Source organism: Strix uralensis, chromosome 18, assembly GCF_047716275.1.
Source record: "Strix uralensis isolate ZFMK-TIS-50842 chromosome 18, bStrUra1, whole genome shotgun sequence".
NCBI classification, from domain to species: domain Eukaryota; kingdom Metazoa; phylum Chordata; class Aves; order Strigiformes; family Strigidae; genus Strix; species Strix uralensis.
In genome coordinates this window covers 689,150-707,899 of record NC_133989.1, presented here as the reverse complement: position 1 = coordinate 707,899, position 18,750 = coordinate 689,150, and the positions used below count along the sequence as shown (strand labels likewise).

Genomic DNA, 18,750 nt, shown 5'->3' with positions numbered 1-18,750 from the left:
TTACCTTTGGTCCCCAAAGCACCCTTGGGGGAGGCGGGGAGGGCACGCAGAATTTTCTGGACTGTTGTAGCACTTGATAAACCTCATCCATCAGGTGCTGGAGCTCACCCGCGACCGAGCGGCAGCACCGCACTGGCACTCGCTGCTCCCCACGGCACCGGCCGCCACAGGCTCCCCGTCTCCCCTGCCTCTTGCTGGGGGGACCCTGTGCCGCCTTCCCGCAGCTGGCTACCAGCCCCCGGGCCAGCCCGGCCAGCAGCTCGGCTCTGGCCACTGGCCTTCCCCGGCCAGTCACGGGCTGCGGGCGCAGTGAAGTGATTTATCTGCACGTGCTCCGCGCTGTTGGAACCGGTCGCCTCCAGCAGAAGTAGCCCGGCCTTGCTGGATTCACTCCGCTGAGACAAAGCAAGATTAAAAGAAAAACCCGTAACCTTTAGTCTAGCTTGCTTTAGAATAAAGTTGTACGTGTTTCTGAAAGGAAAAGCATAAAACCAACCGGCAGCTGCAGTGTCCACCACAGCGAAACACCCCCGCGGTGCCTTCAAGCCCCCCCATGCCCACGGCCCGGCACAGCACCGCGCAGGATGGGACGGGCGGGAGGCTCCAGGGCTGCACTCTAATGTGAGTCCTTGCGCCCACCCCCATCGTGGGCCCCCCATGTCCCACTCCCGGAGTCTTGGCAGCCGCGGCTGGCAGCGGTTACGGCACCCGGGGGCTGCGGACCCCCAGCGTGGGCACAGGCACGAGCTGCCAGGACGTGCCCCGTGGTCAGGGGTCTCGTGGCACCACAGCGGGGCCTGGAGCAGGCACCTCACTCCCTGCCATGGGCCGGGCGAGCAGGGGGCAGGCAGCAGGAGGGGGATTAGTTCTCTTTACCATCTTCTGCAGGTAATAGAGCTGGTGCGGGGGGAGCAGCTGGAATTGGCTGCATCATTGGGAAGGGGGCTCTGGCATGGGCTTCCCGGTGACCCCCCTAATGCAGCTGCCCGGGTTTGGGGCTCAGGAGCCCTTGAGGGCTCTTGGAGAGACACTGATGGGGTGCGGGGGGGTGCTGCCACACGTCACACAGTGGCACTGGGACAGCAGATCAGAGCAGGGACTGGGGTGCTCAGGTCCCCCCAACAGCAAGGGCACGGTGCTGCCATGTCCCTCGGGAGCAGGGCGGGAGCCACCGCTCTGTCCCTCCTGTGATGCCCCTTCCCAGCACAGGGGTGCTGTGTCCCCCTCCCCACACCTCGCCCTTCTCCTGCTGGGTGTTACTGGGCTGGGCAGGGGGACTGCTGCGGGCTCCCCCGGGCCACCCTCCCGCCTGGCCCCCTGAGCGGGCCGGTGCATCGGTCACGGCGCTGGGCCCAGGAACTGGCCACATCCCCCCAGCCGGGCCCCAGCACAACCGGCTGCACCGAGACACCCGCAGAGCCCCAGCGCCAGTTTCTCCCCGGGATTTGCCCCATGGCTGCAGCCCCCTGCCAGCGGTCGGTGCGGGTGGCAGGGAAAGGCCGTCCTGTCTCAGCCGCACGGCCGCCTGCCACAGCTCTTCTCAGCTTCGTTATCACCCCGGCTTTATTACAGGCAGAGTAAATTGCTTTTGTCTGGAGCAGGATAATGGCCAGAAGAGTGACTGTGTGGAAATGGCATTTTCATGAGGCTGGTTCCTCCCCAGCAGTGACTTGCATATTAAGCTCAGCCCGTTTGCAAGCGAGTCCAGGGGCTCCTCCACGGCCCTGCCAGCACCCTCCTCCCCGGGCAGGCGCCTCAGCAGCCCCCCAACCTGCTGGGGTCCAGGCCTGAGCCGAGAACAGCACCCCGGGGTGCGGGAGGGGGCCCAGCTCCACCCCACTGAGCACCCTCGCCGTCCCGAGGAGACTCAGCCCTTCCCAGGCGCAGCGAGGGGACCTGCCAGCTCCAGCCGCCCCCCCCAGGGAGCCGGGAATCCCGTGTCCAGCCGCTTCCTCCAGCACAAACCCCGGCAGGAGCACGGCGAGACCCCCGCGCCCGGGGAGGGGGGTCATGGCCCCACATGCAGCCCTCGGGTCGGTTCTGCCGCCGGATCCTGCGCACAGACACGGCGGGGCCCTCTCCTCCGCCTCCCGCGCCCAGGATTTCACAGAAACTCGGCAAAATTAATCTCTTCTAATAAAGCCTGTTATTTTTAAAGCTCGCCTCTAGGTTTTGCAAATTACTACAGCACACAGCAATTTGTTTACTCTCCATTTGAGGTGATTTGCAGCCTTTCACCCTCCCCAGAGCAGCTCTGGCTCTTCCTTTTCCTCCTCTGTAGACTGTTTTTTACTGCGCTGGTGGCCGATGCCTCCCGCTCCCTCTCCTCCCCCAGTGATACGGTTCCCCGACACGGAGCATCCAAGTGCAGCAAAACCCCCCCGGCTCTGCCAGGAGCTACGGCGCAGCGGCTCTCAGTGCTTGTGGCAGAGCAGAATTCCCGCAGCAGCCCCCTTGCCCTACAGCTCCTTAATATTTTTCTCCTGACAAGGTACCCCGGGTGCTTACAGGCTCCTGTGCTATTTGCTCCCCCGAGGCCACACTCAGCAGGTGACACCCACGGCAGGTGGCAAAGGGGGACGTGGTTCTCGCCACATCCCGCGGTCACCAGCCACGCCATGCCCTTCCTCTGCCGGTGGCGCTGGCTGACACCGGGCCAGCGGCTTTTGCTTTTGTTACTCTAATACATGACAAATCGCTTCATATCAGCAAAGCGAGAGGTGAGCGCTACAGAGCTCCGGGGATTAATAAGCTGCAAAGCAGCCAGGGGACTCCCGGCAGCTGGAGCCAAGCTGGGCGCTGCCGACGCTGGGAGCTTGGGAGCTGCTCTCCTGCGGGGGGGGCAGAGCCAGACCCCCCACCTGGCTGGAGATGAGGCCTTTGTCCAGGCACCAAACAGCAGGAAGAGGGGCCGGACCCCAGCAGCCCACCCAGACTCCCCACTGCCCCCAGCACCCCGTGGCCACGACACAGAGCACCCCCAGCTCACCTGGACCCGGCCGTATCCTGCACCCACGGGGCAGCTCTCAGGCAGGGCAGAGCTCCCCAGCTCCCCAGCTGCAGCTTTTAAACACTCTGAGCCCCCAGCTGCAGGTGCCCAGTCCCAACCCCAGCTCCATCCCATCCCCATCAGCCCCAGCTGTGCCCCTTTTTAGCCAAGACAACGCCAAAGCCATGCCCCCTCGCCGTGCCAGGGACAGAGACCGCAGACCCGCAGAGGCTTCGTTTAAAGAGCTTTATTAGCTGCAGCAGGTCTGGTGGCGGCAGGCTGGGCGGCGCGGGTGAGCGGTGGCAGGGGAGCAGCGCCCGGATGGGGAGACTGGGGACCCCTCTCTCCCTCCCCATGGCTCCGTCCCCGGCAGCAGCGTTCACCTGCGGGGGCACCGGGTCGGGCTCTGCTGTCTGCACGGTGACACGGGCGCCCAGGAGTGGGACCCTGCCCGGGACGGCGCGGTGCTGCAGCACGGGAGGAAGGGGAGCTCGGCCGGCAGCAGGGGGCTGAGAGCCACGCCGGCACGGGCAGCAGGGACGGAGCGAGGGCAGACGGGGCGGATGGCCGAGACCCCCCTTCCTCTGCGAAATGCAGAGGGCCGGGAGGAGCAGGGGGTAGAAGCGGGCGGCTCTGCGGGCACAGCTCCCCCGGCACACGCGGACCGCGGGCAACTGCCTGGCTGGGCGATGCCGCGGCACAGCCCACAGCGCCATGGCTGTGCCGGGAGCGTGTGGGAGCGTGCGGGAGTGTGCGGGAGCATGCCGTGCCGTCCTCCCTCCGCTGAGCTCAGGCCTTGACGTGCTTCGGGGCAGGCAGGGGCAGGGAGAGGCGATACACACGGTCTGTGAGATGGATGGTGGAACTTATATACGCACTGCGGGGCTGGAACAGAGCAACTAAACTGGGCCTACGGGAACCGGCGGTTGGTTCTGCAAAGCATGAGGGAGGGCAGGGAGGGTCCTGCGGGCAGGGGGTCCTCCACCGGGCACGCAGAGCAAGCAGCAGGGCACCCGCCCACACGGGGCCGGCGGGGACGGGGACCACCGTGTGCGGGCGCACGGCCTGGCCCCCAGCACGGTCCCAGCGATGCCCCCGCCGGCGCAGACGTGGTCCTGCTCCCACACCGAGCCCTGGCACCGCTGCGCCACGTGGCCGGGGCAGAAACCGAGTTGGCAGTGGCCGGCAGGAGGAGGAGGTGGGGAGGGTCGGTGGGCAGGACGGGGCGGTGGGGCCAGTCTCTGGCAGGGGCTGTGGGACCCTCGACGGCTCCGCTGAGTCCGGGGCGGTGGGGGGCTCCGGCATCCCCCCGGCACTGCCCGCCTACAGCACGCAGGAGGCGTCTGCCGAGCGCTTCTTCAGCTCCTTCCCGGCTTTGTGGTGGTGGTGGTGGTGGTGCCCGTGGGCCGAGCCCGGCGCAGCGGGGTCTGGCAGCGGGGCGCCCCGCAGCTGGGTGTCCTGGGGGTGCCCCGCGCCCCCCGCCGCCTCCACCCGCAGGTACGCCTTCACCTTGTGGTGCCGCGCCTTGCCGTCGCTGGAGTCGATCACCCGGCACTCGTACGTCCCCTCGTCCTCCGGCTTCACCCGCGACAGCCGCAGCTTGTGGGAGATGTTGCTGCCGACCACCTTCACCACCTGCGGCAGGGTAGACAGGGGGTCAGGCGGCCCCCGGGACTCTGACGGCCCCCAGGCACCCGCAGCAGCGCTGGCCCCAGTTGCGTGTCACCACGCCGCGCCCCAGCCACGTGCTGGGGGCCATGTGGCGAAGGTGGGCGAAGCCGGGCTGTTGGCACGGAGGGACCCCAGCCCCGGCCCCCGGGGTGACAGAGTCCCTGGCGCATGCCCGGCTGCGCGGGGCTCGGAGATCGATGCAGAACCACGCCGGCTAATTAGCTTTTCTACCAAATTGATTCGCTCTCAGTATTTATCACCCAATGAAATTTAAGACTTACTCACTAGCCAGAGCCACGGCTGCTGTTGGGCTGGGTCAATAAATCAGATTTATAACCCGCCCCGAGGCCCCTGGCTCTGTTCCCTATAATCACACTGGATGGCAAAGGCCATTTTTCTACTTGCCGCTGCATTTGTTAGCTAAAGATTTTACGGTGTTTAGAAACGGGGCTGGGAGCCACAACCAGAGACGCAAACTCCCGGCCCAAACGGCAAAGGGGGCTGCGCCGAAACGCGGCGGCAGCGCGGGGACCAGGGCCCCCCCCGGGGACAGCCAGTGCCTCACACACATGCACACGCATGCACATGCCAGCACATGCGAACACATGTCTGGCTGCCCTGTGCCCCGTGGGCTGCCGGGGCCACCCCGGAGGGCGGCTCTGGGCAGCCCTGAGCACCAATCGGGCAGCGCCGGGGCCGGGGGGGCTGCTCCGGTGGCTGGGCCGTGTCCCCAGGGCAGGCTCCGAGCTGCCCCCGGGACGGGGCGGGGGGCAGGCGGGGGCTGCGCAGGGGGGCTGTGGGGCGGCGGGAGGCGAGTTCCCGGCCCCGGTGTGAGCGTGCCAGGGCGCCGAGACCGCCACGGGAGAGGAGCTTCAAAAAGTCTTTTGTGTCAGCAGAGCAAGGAGTCACTGAAATAAATGGCTGGGAAATTTAGAACAAATAAAAGAAAACCCCAATTTGCTGGTGCTGCCGGTGGCTGCGGGGCCGCTGCCCAGCAGGTCACGGAGCCTCAGCCCGCGGCTCGGCTCGGTTATGAGCGGGAGAGACAATTTAGTGACTGGTCGCAACGTTCCCACTTCACGGGGGAGAGACCCCGGCACGGGCTGGGACGGACAGACGGCCGCGGCGGTGCCCCAGCTCAGCCCTGCAACGCGCCGGGGCGTTCAACTCCACCCTTAAAGAATTCAAGGGGAAAAAAAAATCCTGAGCCATCGTGTTTGCTACCGCACGCGGCGGTTTCCCTCCCCACATCCCCACAAAGCGCGGCAGCTCCAGGCCCGGCACCGCCAGCACCAAATCTGGTTTGGTGGATAAAAAATGGCCACGGGGGTGCCTGACGTGGTGGTTTCTGCACATGATTTACATCGTCTCGCATTGTTTGACGCTGCCGTTTATTCTCACTCAATTGCCTCCGTGGCCGTAACAGACATTTTATCAGACCTGCTCGTGGGGGTGTCTCGCCCGTGTTCATTTATCTCCTCCAGTCCGTAAACAATAATCAAGGACATTTAAAATAACAACAAAAAAAAGAGGTTTAAAACTCAAGCCTCTCCCTGACGGCTTGATCTGGAGGAGACGGCAGAGGAGTCTCACCCCGAGCGCTTCAAAATAAATCCTGGTTACACGTGCACACGCATCGATTACATTCCGGCGTGCAATTAACTGCCTAATTATGCTGAAAAATGCAACGGCCGAGCGGAGCGGGAGCGCCAGCCCCGGGATGGCTCCGCAGCCCCCGCACCCTCCTGGGCCGCCCCGGCCGGGCTGCACCACGGGTCCTGCCTTCCCCCAGCTCCAACGGCACCAGCCCCTGGCTGCGTGTCCCTGCCCTGCGCAGGATTTGGCCCCCCCCGGCCACAAACTGCCCACGGCCCCCGATCGGCACCGGGACCCCGACATCCTCACCGGTGGGAGCGAAGGGCACAGCGGGGCTGGGCTGGGGGGACCACCCGCACTCCCCAGCCCTGCAAGCCGTCCCTCGTGTCCCCCCCCCGTGAGGGACGGGTCCCAAAGGTACCTGCTGGGTTCTGGGTGTGGATTGTGGGCGCATCACCGGAATGGTGACAAACGGGGCTGAAACCTCAGGGAGCCACGGCGTGAGTGGATCAAAGGGGCTGTGGTCCCTGAGGGGGATGCGTTACCGAGAATCCTCACGCGCTGATCTCCGGGGCCCCTCCACTGTGAAGTGTTTTGGCATTTTACCCCTTGTAATGACTCGGTCATTTCCCAGGGCAGAGGGACTGATCCTGGGCACGGGTGGAGCCCCGTCCCCCTGTGCTCACCCCAGCGAGGGAAAATGGAAGAGCCAGAGGAAGCTGCTGGGGGTGGGAAGCACTTTCTGACATTGCTCTGTTCCCGTGGCACCCCCAAAGGCAGAGTCTCCCGGGGCGGGGCGGGGGGCACATGCCTGACAGTGGGAGGCTGAGAGCGTTTATTTTATTTGACTGATGAGTGTCTGCTCATTCTGTTCACGTGAGCCTAAGTGGCTTTGGGATGCTAATCTGGTGAGTAAATTAGATTATTTTCTCCTTAGCATAAATGTGTCCCTCAGATGCTGACAGGAGCCGGACGGGGCTTGTGGTCCAGGCTGCGACCCCCAGTGCTGGGGGGGTGGGAGAGTCGCCCCTCGCCCGGGCTGGGGCAGACCCAGCCCACCCGCCCCGGCTCTGGCAGCTCCGGCGGGATCAGCACCCCCTCCCCGCCTCCCGGGACGCCTCGTCCGGGGCACCCGGCCTCTCACAGAGACACAAACCCCCGGAGACCCCCCACCCCTCCCCAGCTCTGCGCAACGCTGAGCGCCGGCGTCACGGGGAAACGCTCCAGCTGAGCCCTCGGCCGGAGCCCCTGCAAGCACCGTTAGCCAAACTCACGCTTATTTTTGTCGCGTCCTTCCCAGGCTCCTCCTGCGGCGATGCTTTCAGCTGTTGGGGAGAGCAGGGTGGGGAGGGAGACCAGAGAGGGGAGAGACACTGTCAGCTCGGCTGGGGGGAGGCAGGAGCCCATCAGACCCCTGCCCACCCCGGGATGGCTGCCCCGAGCGAGGAGGAGGAGGGAGAAGGGAGAAGGGGGCTGCTCGGCCCCAGCAAACCTGGGCACCCAGCTCCATCAGCGGGTGCTCCCCGTAAGCCAGCACTGGGGATGGAGCCCCCCCTCGCTGCGGCAGTGACCCCCAGCCCCAGTTACCACAAACACTCCCGAGCCTGTCGGCGAGCTGGGCAGCAGCCTGGGTGCCCCCCGGCAGCCCCGGGGCCCCGCCACACCACACACCCCCTCCCCGCACCGGGCACCCCCAGCCCTCGCCCTGCAGCCCCCTCGGCCCCCCAGCAGTGCTCCCAAGCGGCAGCACTTCCCCGATGCTTCTCTCAATTTATGGTAATACCAGCAGCAGCTCTGCCAAAGACACAATAATAAAGGCTCATTAAAATACCTAAAGCTGCCTTCCCATTATTTGGCCCTTATCTCTGTGTGAACAGAAAGAGAAATAAAGAGACAGCTGTTTGCGGAGACCGATACACGGGGAAATGGGGAAAACAGGGGAGGGCTGGGGGGCGGAGGATGCGGGGACGGACCAAGGGGACGAGGTGGTGACGAGATGGGAGAAGGCACAAGCACAAAGACAAAGCCTCTGCCTGGGGTCAGTCCCGGGGGATGGGCCACGTGGCCCCTGGGCTAATTGGGAAGGGTGGCCAGGACAGCCCAGCCTCGACGCCCAGAGCATCCTTGGTGCAGCCGGTGCCCCCAACGTGTGGTCCTGCGGCCCCCGGGCTCCTCCCTGACTAGCGGAGGGGGGCTGGGCAGGGCTGGGGATGCTGCTGCAGGATGGGCCCCCCCCTGTGCCCCAACAGTCACCGCAAGCGAAGCCCCTGGGCGAGCACGGGGAAGGGCTCGGCCTCAGTGCTGCTGCCGGAGGGGGAGGATGAGGGGCATTACCTGGTTGGAAGCCCACGTCTGTTTGTCCGTCCAGTCCTTGTGGTTGCGGACATACCACCACTGTATCTCAAGGGAGTAGGAGGGGGAGCCACTGCCGCGGAAGGAACACGCCATCTCCACGTCCTCGCCCGCCCGGGCCGTCATGTCGTGGGGGGTCTCGGTGAAGAGCGCTGCAGGGGACAGGGCAAGGGCTGCGGGTGCCTGTGGGGACACGTCACCGCCCCAGCGAGGGACAATGCCACCGGCCATGCCAGCGGGGTCACCCAGGGGCCCGGATCCTTCCCCGGCCACAGACCCGGCACCCTCAGTGGAGGGGACGGGTCCCTGCTGCACACGTGGACCTGCTCCCCATCCACAGCTGCCCCTTGCCCACCCCAGTGCCCCCTCCCCGGCCCCAGCAGAGCCACCCAGCCCCCCCCCACTTTGCAAAGAGCAGCAGGAGGGAAGGGGGGGAAGCAGGAGCCTCAGGGCCCCCCGCTCCCACGCCACCCCCCGAGACCTCTGTGCCCGAGTGAGTGCGGGACCCCGCGGGCCTCCGAGGTGTAATAAATAAATAAAGCATGATCGCATCTCCGCTTAGATCAGAGCATAAATGAAAAACAAATCCTTGTTTAATGCGGCCCCCAAACAGTCTCCCACATGCCATATGGTTTGCTTTCCTCGCTCAAAACAAATATTGTTCGGAGATGTAATTAGAATTCTTTTCATCTCCTCTGGAGAGATTATTGTTCCTCTGTAAAGATGGTCCCGGCGTGCAGGTCACCAGCAAATGTTACTGTCACAATCTGCGGCGGCTTCTCCCCGGCACGGGGATGGGGGCTGAGCCCCCAGTGCCGGCACGGCCGGGCCCGGGGCTGCCAGGCTCCCCGCACTCCCCTGGCCACCGTCTTGGCTACAGAGGCAGGCAGGGGCTGCAGGCAGGGGCTGTGGGCAGGGGTAGGGGCTGCAGGGGCCACCTGCCCTGTGCCCACCACCCAAGCAGCATCGCTTCAGGGCTGGTGGCTCACACCTGGTCCAGCTGGAATCTGCTCCAGTGTGGGGTCAGCCATCCCTGCCCGTCCCTGCCCGTCCCTGCCCATCCCTGCCTGTCCCTGCCCATCCCTGCCCATGCCAACCCAGCCCGGGCAGGCCACAGGGGCCGGATCCGGGTCCCGCAGTACCGGCGCCGGGTGCCCTGTGCCCTCCCACCCTCACTGGCCACCTCGTGCCGCTGGCTCACGGCCACCGGGCAGGTCCCTGCGGTGCCACCGGAGGCCCTGGGACACGGATCCCATCGGGAGCGGTGCGCAGCTCCCCAGGACTCCTCGCCAAGGCCTGATCCCCTCTGAAAACGAATTATTATCAGCCCAGATGGAATAGTTAATACCTCTAATATCTCCCCGTCCCTCTGGACGCCTGGAAATCCCATACACTTATCACTTTCCTTTAATCCATCTTAGCAGGGGAGCTGAGGGAAATGCGCAGCACAAGGGTTTAACAAGCCAGGGTCTCCCGGTGGGACTCCCTGCACGGCTCCCGCACCCCCCTTCGCCCGGGACCCCGGCTCCGTGCCCGAGAGCAGCGGGAATCCCGGGTGGGGGGATGGCAGCGGGGGCTGAGGGCTGCGGGGAGGGCGGGAGCGTCCGGCAGTGCCGGGGCCGTTCTGTCCGGCCGTTCCCCAACACTCGCCCGCCCGTTCCCCGGGATCGCGCTTTTGCTCCGCAGGATTGCCGGCAGCTGAAGCCAGAGGGTCCCGGCAGAGCCTGCGCCAGCCCCCTGGGACCCCGCGGTCCTGGCCGGGCATGTGGACCAGAGGTGGGGGTGACGGCCCGAGGGCTCCAGCCGTGTCCAAATTACTCTGAACACAATTAAAATCCGCTCCCGCAGACGGGAATTTGGCAGACGACGGAGAAAAGGCTTGATTGAATCAAGCGCCTTCTTTCTTTCAGATTTTAATTGGGAAGTGTATGTATTAATTAACCCCAGGGCTTGGCCGCCTCAAAGCGCAGCCAAAGGAGGGCAGGTCCCGCTGAGGGCAGCCCCCACCCCAGGACCCCCCACCCCACAGCATCCCTGGGCAGCGCAGACCCCCCCACTGTCCCCAGGGCCCCGACCCCCTCCCCACGCCCGGCCCGTCCCCAGCACAGCGGCTGGAAGCTCCTCACAGCCCGTGAAAGAGGGATGGACAGACGGACAGTAAGGTCTGAGAGCAGGAGGGAAGGTGAGGCCAGGCCCTCCCTGCACATCCCGGCCCTTCGTCCCCCTCTTCTCCCTCGCGGCGCAGCCTTTGCGCAGGATGGGGCGGGGGGTCGGTACCGGGGAGGCCGTGGGTCCGGCCCCACCGGGGGAACGGGGCACCTCAGGCGTTTGTGGAGCTGCCGAACTCCAGCACAAGGGTTTCACCTAAGAGCCACCCTCGTGCCCAGCTGGCACGTGGCTCCGCAACCAGCTTGGCCCTGGCTCAGCCCCGGCACAGCCACAGCCACCGGGCACCATCCGTGACCCCCAGCCTGCCGCCTCCGTGGGGACACCGGGAAGGGCCACCCCTGGGGAGGGACAGAGGGTCCCCGTCTCTCCCAGTCCTGGCTCCCACCGGCACTACCGGAGGGACAGGGCAGAGGTGCCAGAGCTGCCCAGCACCTGGCCCCTGCCCACCCAGCACCATCCTTCTCCCTGCCGCTGGCACTGGTGCCGCGTCCTCGCAGCGGGAGGGAGGGGGCCGGCGACGGGCTGGCTGCTCCGCGTGCTTTATGGCCTGCTACCTGTCATAAACTGAGAAAATCAGGATCAATAAATCTTCCAGGAAACAAAAATCAGGGGAAATAAAATGAACTCAATGGGGAAACACAGATAAACGGAATTGAAAACGCCTGCTGGGACAGCTTGGTGCTCTCATAAACCGGAGATATACCGGCTGCCGCGCTCCCTCCCCGCAGCCGGCAGGATTCATCTCACGGCCCCCACTCAGCACAGGCAGGAGGGCTGCGGGCAGCGCACGGGCAGCGAGGAAGGGGTGGGCCCCCCCCACGCCAGGGGCAAGGCCAGGTTGTGCATCACCTGGGGAACCTGGAAATGCGGTGCCAGACCCCTGCCCTGTCCCCCTGTCCTGTCCCCCCCCCCAACACGGGGCCACGAGCCCCCAGGAGCCTGGCCAGGACCCTGTCCGCTACCCGCAGGTCTGGTGGAGCCCTGCAAGGAACCGCACTGCCTTTCCTGGCCCCCCCACGGCACCAACCGCCGGCTACTGGGACGGCCGCGGCTTAAGCAGTGACGCGGGCCTGCGCTCTGGTTAATGTCTGTGTACACGTGTACTGGAGGGCAATTAAATACATATCGGACATTTGCAAACGCACATTCATCCCCTCGTCAGCACTCGCGCTCGCTCTGTGAGTTACTGACCCCGCGGAACCACCTCAGCCCTGGTCAGTCAGACTCTTTTCTCCGCCAAACCGAGCGGGAGCCCCTCGCCAGAGCCGCGGCCGGGCCCAGGGGATGGCACGTGCCGAGTGGGCAGCGGTGGCCAGGGCTGGCTCCGTCCTGCGCCGGGCAGGGACGGGCGCTGGGGGAGGCTGGGAAGCCCCCGGCAGGCAGGTGCAGGACGGTGCTGCCGGAGCAGCCTCTGCTGCCCCTCATCCCTCCCTCCGGCTGCTGCTCTTACACCATGGGCTGCGATCGTGTGTGGCTTATTCTTCCCTTCACAAAGCTCCCAGTCATAATTCATGGTTTATTATGGTTCGGTGAGTCAAGACACTCAGAGGACTAATTGCCGGTTCAGCCTCGCGCTTCCGTCATCCGCTCCCTCGGCAGCCCCCTCCCCGCACCCCGGCAGTGGGAACGTGCCACGAGATGTAGCAGGAAGGGAACCGGCTCTGGACGTGGGGCACCCCGGCCCCGGCCGACGGCGAGTCCCCAGCAGCTCCCACGGAGCCTGGCCCCACACGGTGCCAGCAGCCGTGTCCCGCCAACCGCTTGGCCCCCCCAGGCTACATCCCGGTGAGCTGGTCCCCACCAGCACCCAGATCTGCCAAGGGCACCAGCAGGTCGGTGCTGCCGTCACCGCAGCGGGGACACGGGGGTTGTTGGCGAATGCTCCACAGGTTGCGCTCAAACCTCCCCCCTGCTCCCATCTGCCCATGGACTGTGAATGAATCTCCTCGGACAAGGCGGCGAGCGGGGCTGCTGACCCCGGGTCACCACAGACACAGCGCGGCCAGGGCAGAAACACAACGGCACCGGCAAGAGCAGGGTGGGCAGCTCCGACTCCGGCAGCTCCGGCGGCGAGCGGCCGGGCAGGGACTGGCCGGGGGCCAGGGCTGGAGCCTGGGACGGAGCCATCCACAGCCCCCTGGGGCAGGTCCCGGCTGCGCCAGCGAGCACCGGCCCGGTGAGGATCTGGGCACCAGCGGGCTCTGGCGCCACTGGTCTCCTCCCACCATTCCAACATTTCCCTCTCCACGGGGAGCCCCAGGCTGGGGCCCCGCGACTGCCGGCCAGGACGGGAGGGCTCCGCCAGCACGCTGGGGACGGGAGCGCCAGCTCTCTGCCCCTATTTACTGTCACATTAGCAGCAGAATTAGCTCAAATTTGCAGCATAAATTAAAAACAAAAAAAATCCAGCTAATTCGGTGACCAGAGATCACCTTGCCAGGGAGCTGGAATTAACCTTGAAACTCGTGGGTATTTCCGACAGTGAACCATTACGGCCGGGCGTCCCCAGCTCCGGCCCCCCCAGCAGCCTCCCCCCACCCGGGTTTTGCCACCGCGGCAGAAGAGACACCAGCGGCCAGAATCCTCCCCAGCCCGGGCCTGGCTATGAGGAGCTTTCCCCAGGCAAGGGGACTCGCTGCTCTGCTGGCTCCCAGACAGCTCCCTCCCGAGGGGACGAGGAAGAGCAGTTATTCGATTGTGTAAGTAGCAAAAAACTAGAATGGCCTGTTAGAGCTCCCGGGGGACCCCCGGCAGCGCTGTGCTGCCGCCCTTCAGCCACCCCTCGCGTCAGGGCTGGTCTCTGCCAGGGGACGGTTCCCGGCAGGCAGGAACCGGGACGGGGCAGACGGGGGCTCCGCTCCGATGGAGATCAGCCCCCCCAGAACTCACACCCAGCGCCCCAACCACGAGCCGTTGGCACTGGCAGCCGTTGCGGAGAGTCCCGCAGAGCCGCCAGCGCCCGGTGCTCACGGGCACAGCCCCCTCCGCCCCGCTCTGCCCTCCCCGGGGCCTCCGGGCTCACCCCAGTCCGGCCCCACACGGAGCACACGGTGGATGGACCCGCAGCCGGGGGACATGGCCACAAGGAAGAGGAGCCCGGAGGGGCGGGGAAGGGGTGTCAGTCCCGAGGCGCACGAGTCCTTCTTGCACCAGGAACCAACATCCCGGAGGAGCTGTGAAGGGGGGCAGAGCCCCCGCCCGGGTCCCCGCTCCCCGCCCCGGCCCCGCTGTGCTGCCCACGGCTCCCGGACCGCGCGCAGCCGCACCGGCTGTTTGTTTGATTTGCCGCTTCGCTCACGGGGAACGTTATGATTAAAATTAGCTGTCACTGTCCTAACGTAATAATTCCCAGTGTCTGGCCCATCATCTGTCAGCTTCTTCAAGGGAAAAGAAAGCACAGACATTTGATGAGGAGAGGTGTCAGAAGTAATTGCGTTGAATGACTGCACGAACAGCAGCAGGAAAAACACATCGGGTGGAGAATTCCCATCAGGAAGCATGAAAAAAATCCAGCAGAATGCAAAGTGTTTATGAAAGTAATTGATAGAATAATCACCGGGGTGTGCGAGAACGGAGAAGGGCAGCACCCTGGGGAGCCAGGGCACTGCTCCCTCCAGCCTTCAGCCCTCCAACAGCCGCTTCATCGGCGGCGAGACACCGATGCTCGCCAAGGAGGCGAGGAAGGAGCCAGGCTTCTCCTCCTCCTCCTCCTCCACGGCTCGCCCTGCCCTGCTCTGGGAGCCGGCGGGCTGGGGAGGCGGCTGGAGCTCGGCGGCCAGCGCCGATTGGGAAGCCGATGGCACCAGCCCAGCGGGCACCGGCTGCCTGCAATGGGGGGATGAATAATTGAAGGCACCAGCCTGAGCAGAGGAGAGAGGAGGGGGGAGGCAGCGCTGTGGGGAGGGGAGGGATGGCGGGGAGGGATCCTGCGGCTCGGGCGCTCTCCCAGGGCAGACAGAGCCTTCGCTGTGGGGGCAGGGAAAGGACTTTCTTTGACGGAGACTTCTTCCCTCCCCGAGCAGCCCTGGCTGCCATGTGAGCGGAGGCGCATGGCTCGTGCCTGCGGGCTGGCAGCGTGGGGGGCTGCCCTCCCCCCGGGAGGGGTCCCGGCCACCCCCCGACGCCAGCCGAGCGCACGCTGCTCCCATCCAGTTCCCTCCGTGCACCCGCCGAGGAGAAGTTCAAGGCGGCGTCGCCCGCGCTGTGCCAGAGCCTCGCGGCGCGGCCGAGGCTCCTCCAGGCCGCCCGCGCCGGGCAGAGATGGCGGCAGCTCCGGCCGCTGCCTGCGCCGGGCAGAGTCTGGCAGCACCTGCCCGGCCCCGCTGGCCACCCCCAGACCCACCCGCCGGCCCCGGCCCCTCTCCCGCCCCGTGCCCCTGGCCCGCGGGGCCCTCGCGGAGCTGAGCCAGCGAGGACTGAAATGATCAATCTCCGATCTGCTAAACAGTAATTTATACGGGTTTTCAGCGCACACAGTTTTTATCAAATTGGTATTCACCTACTGAACACAAATGGCTTATTATACATGACCCACTTATTCACTGCTTTTCAGTATCGTTAATAAAGGTTTCTGTTGTGATTAAGTGAGTTGCTGCAGAACTGCGCGTAGTAGCGAGCTGTAATGTGGCTCGAAGTGCACTCGCCCTCCCAGAATATTTCTTCTCCCTCGCTCCCTGCTCCCTCACAGCGACCATTTCACTATTTATTTGCCTATTGCTGAATTTCCGAGGGGAGCAGCAGCGGCTAATGGAGGCTCCTCGCCCACATCTCCCGCCGCCGCGGCGGGCTGGTGGGCCCAGAGACCCTCCGGCCTTTACCCCCCCAGCGCGAAGGCGGATCACCCCCTCCCTGCGCAGGTGGGGACCCCCCGGCCCACACACCCCATCGCCGCAGGACACCGTGCGTCTCCCCAGCCCAAGGCCCCCCCACCCCATGCCTGGAGGCTCCTCGGGGCAGAGAGCAGCTGCGGAGCCATGTGGGGGGGGCGGCGACCCCAGCACCCAGCCCACACCCCGCGGTCACTCCTGGGGCTGGGACTTAGACCCCCCCGAGTGACCCCGCAAAGAGCCAGGCGGGTCTCGGCGCTCCCCTCCGAGGGGGGGGTCTGTCTCCCATCACCGGGAACTGCCCCCCCGCGCTAGGCCGGACCGATTCCCCGGGGGTCACAGACGGGGGTTCCCCTTCCCCAGCCCCCGCCGGGCCACACCAGCGCTGTGGAGCTGTCGAAGCCCCTCACGGGGGACTGGGGGGGACCCTGGCTGTGCCCGTGGGGGGAGTCGCTCCCGCTGCCAGCGGCGTGGGGCAGCGCGGGGGGGTGCGGGGGGTGCACGCTTATCTGGTGATGTGCAGGGGGGTGCAGGCGTGCTCGGGGCTGCACGCTTGCCCGGGGACGCACCGTGCAGAGCCCCCCCCCCCCCCCCCGCGCTCGGCAGCCCGGCGGCGGAGGCAGAGGCCGCCCCCCGGGGCCGCAGCGACGGGAGCGGCGGAGCCCAGCCCCGGTTCGGCCGGGCCGCCCCCCCGCTCCCGGGAGCCGCCGCCGCCACGGAGCGCGGAGCGGTGCTGCCCGCAGCGGCGGAGCCCAGCGGGTACCGGGCACCGGGACCACCCCTGCCCACCAGCCCGTCCCGCAGCCCGCCAAGGGGCCGCCCCGACCCGCCGGAGCCCCGCGCGGCCGAGACCGCCCGGACCGGCACCGGGACCGGCAGCGCCGCGGACCGGCACCCGCGGTGGTCCGAGCCCCGGGAGCGCTCCGAGCGCGGCCGGTCCCCCCCTCCCCCCCCCCCCGCCCCGCCGCCCGCGCTCACCGCTGCCCGCCGCCGGGGCGTCCCACGGGGGGTGCCGGGAGGCGGCGCCGAGCTGCAGGTAGAGCCCCAGGTAGTGGAAAATCCCCAGGGCCAGGCCCAGGGCGCCCATTTTGCCGCGGGCGCGGCTGTCCCGGGGGCGGCGGCGCCGCCGGGCCGAGCCCTGTCCCCGGGGCTGCGCCGCGGTCCCGGCGCCGCCGCGCTGCGGAGCTCTTCCCTCTCGCGGAGGGCGCCGAGGCGGTGCCGCGGCTCGCCCGGAGCCTCCCCCCGCCCGGCGGAGGGATCCCGGCCCCGCGCACACCCCCAAAGTTTTTTCCCACGGTTCATTCTTAAACTGCGAGGGGCGGGGCCGGACCCGCCGCGCCCGCGCGAGACACCCCCCGCTCCCCCCCCCCCCCCACGCCTCACACCCCCCCCGGCACCGCCCGCGCCCACGGGCCCACGCGGGGAGGGGGCGTCTGGGCTGGCCCCGGCCCCCCCCGCCCCGCGCCGCCGGTACCGGCCGGGGCGGCTTCAGCACCCGGGACAGCGCGCGCGGCTCCGCCCGGTGCGGCCCAGTACAGCCCGGTACAACCCGGTACAACCCGGTACAGCCCGGTACAGCCCGGCCCAGCCCGGTACAACCCGGCCCAGCCCGGTACAGCCCGGCCCGGGCGCCTGCGGGGAGCGGTGCCGGGGGTGCGGTGCCCCCCGCCCCGGTTTCACTCCGCGGGCAGCTCGGCCGGTGGCTGCCCCTCGCCCCTCCCGCGGGGAAAATAAATAATTTATAGAGAAATAAGGCGATCGGGCAATCAGGGCGCAGTAACGGGGCTCCTGCACCCGCGGCCCCTTCCCCAGCTCCCCCCGGGGCTCCCCCCGGTGCCGACAAGGGCCGGGGCGTCTCGGGGCGGGGGGGGGGGTGATGGTTTTTTTTAAAGCTGTACAGGAAGAGTAAGGGCACAACCCCCCGGAGTACCGGGGATCGCTGCCCCGGACCGCGCAGGATTCGTCTCAAAATGCCAAACCTGGAGCTGGGGTCGGCTCAAAGCCGGGCTCGGGGCCTGGGGGTTGGCGTGGGCTCAAAGCAGGGCTCAGACTCGGCTCTGGGCCTGGCCAGAGTGGGGCTGGTGGCAGCCAAGCCAGGGGGGGAGCTCCCGGCACTGACCCCCCATCGGGGTGGGGGCTGCTCCAGCTGCTGGTGGCCACTGGGCAACCTGCTCCTGCCCCAAAGAGCCACCAACGTAACGGGTGAGATCCTGCTCGCCCTTCAGCTGCACAGAGCCAGAGGCCAAAGCCCCCAGCACCGGCCCTTCCCCAGACCTGGGCCTTGCAGCAGAGCGGAGCCCCGGCACCTCGGCCTCTGCGATTTATACCCCTACTCTGAAAAGCCTGAAATGGAAAAGGGAGCCCGAGGGCAGCGTTATCGCCCCCTGAACACCAAGCTCCGGCGCTGGAGGGCAGGCAGACGCAGACTTCACTCACACGATATGATCTGTGCTCTACACAGCAATCTGAGGGATATTTGCTCTCTAGATAAACAGTAAAAATCAGATTATTCCAGGCATTTTCTGCCATGAGATGACAGATGCTTGCTACAAAGAGATTCTTTAAATTGGACTTGAAAATACAAACTGTATTTCTTCGCCCTGCCCTCAGCAGGGTTCCTCCAGCAAGAAAGAGCAGGAGTATTTTCTCCATCACCGCCCTGCAAGGCGAGTTCCCTGGGCTGGGCTGGGAAGAGCCCCGCGCGCGCAGGAGCTGCGCTGCCTCACACCTGCGTTACAAATCAATAGTCTTAAAAAAAGTTCTACCTGCTGCAGCGTTTTCCATGTGTCAGAATAAAGCCCGAATCAGAGCAGAGCAGAGCAGAGTTCATGACTCCCTCCAGGGTCAAACGCCGGGGGAAGGAGGGAGCAGCACTCAGGGGTGAGCTGGGTGGGCTCAGAGGGTCCCGCACTGGGACAGCAAAGGGCTCGGCCTTCCCGAGGGAAAACTCCCGGGCGCTGGTGGCACGGGAGGAGGGTGCTGGAGGAGCTCGGGAGTCACCAGCTGCTGCGCCCAGAGGGGAACAGCCCCGGTGCCAACCGTCACGTCAGGGTCCCGGGGATGGGCTCCGTGCTCGGAGCAGAGAGACCCTTTCCCAGGGCCAGCGCTGGGCTCCAGCCGCCCCCCTGGGATGGGGGAGAGCCACCC

At 66.4% G+C, this 18,750-nt stretch overlaps 1 protein-coding gene across 1 annotated transcript; it reads right to left on the bottom strand.

Annotated features, from left to right (window-relative positions):
• Positions 1 to 3,221: 3,221 nt before the first annotated feature.
• VSTM2L (V-set and transmembrane domain containing 2 like) lies at positions 3,222 to 16,798 on the bottom strand. Its single transcript, XM_074888439.1, has 4 exons — positions 16,582 to 16,798; positions 8,591 to 8,760; positions 7,531 to 7,581; positions 3,222 to 4,624 (listed from the first exon to the last, which is right to left on the bottom strand). The coding sequence occupies exons 1-4, from the start codon at positions 16,688 to 16,690 to the stop codon at positions 4,313 to 4,315; spliced, it is 642 nt and encodes a 213-aa protein (XP_074744540.1). The 5' UTR covers positions 16,691 to 16,798; the 3' UTR covers positions 3,222 to 4,312.
• Between the last annotated feature and the right edge of the window lie 1,952 nt (positions 16,799 to 18,750).

Bases quoted from the DNA above. Each gene is read 5' to 3' on its own strand.
- VSTM2L (XM_074888439.1), bottom strand. From the start codon at position 16,690: ATGGGCGCCCTGGGCCTGGCCCTGGGGATTTTCCACTACCTGGGGCTC. The intron at 8,761-16,581 runs GTGAGCGCGGGC...TGTCCCCTGCAG, and splicing joins CGCCCCGGCGGCGGGCAGCG to CGCTCTTCACCGAGACCCCC. The intron at 7,582-8,590 runs GTAATGCCCCTC...TCTCCCCAACAG, and splicing joins AGACGTGGGCTTCCAACCAG to CTGAAAGCATCGCCGCAGGA.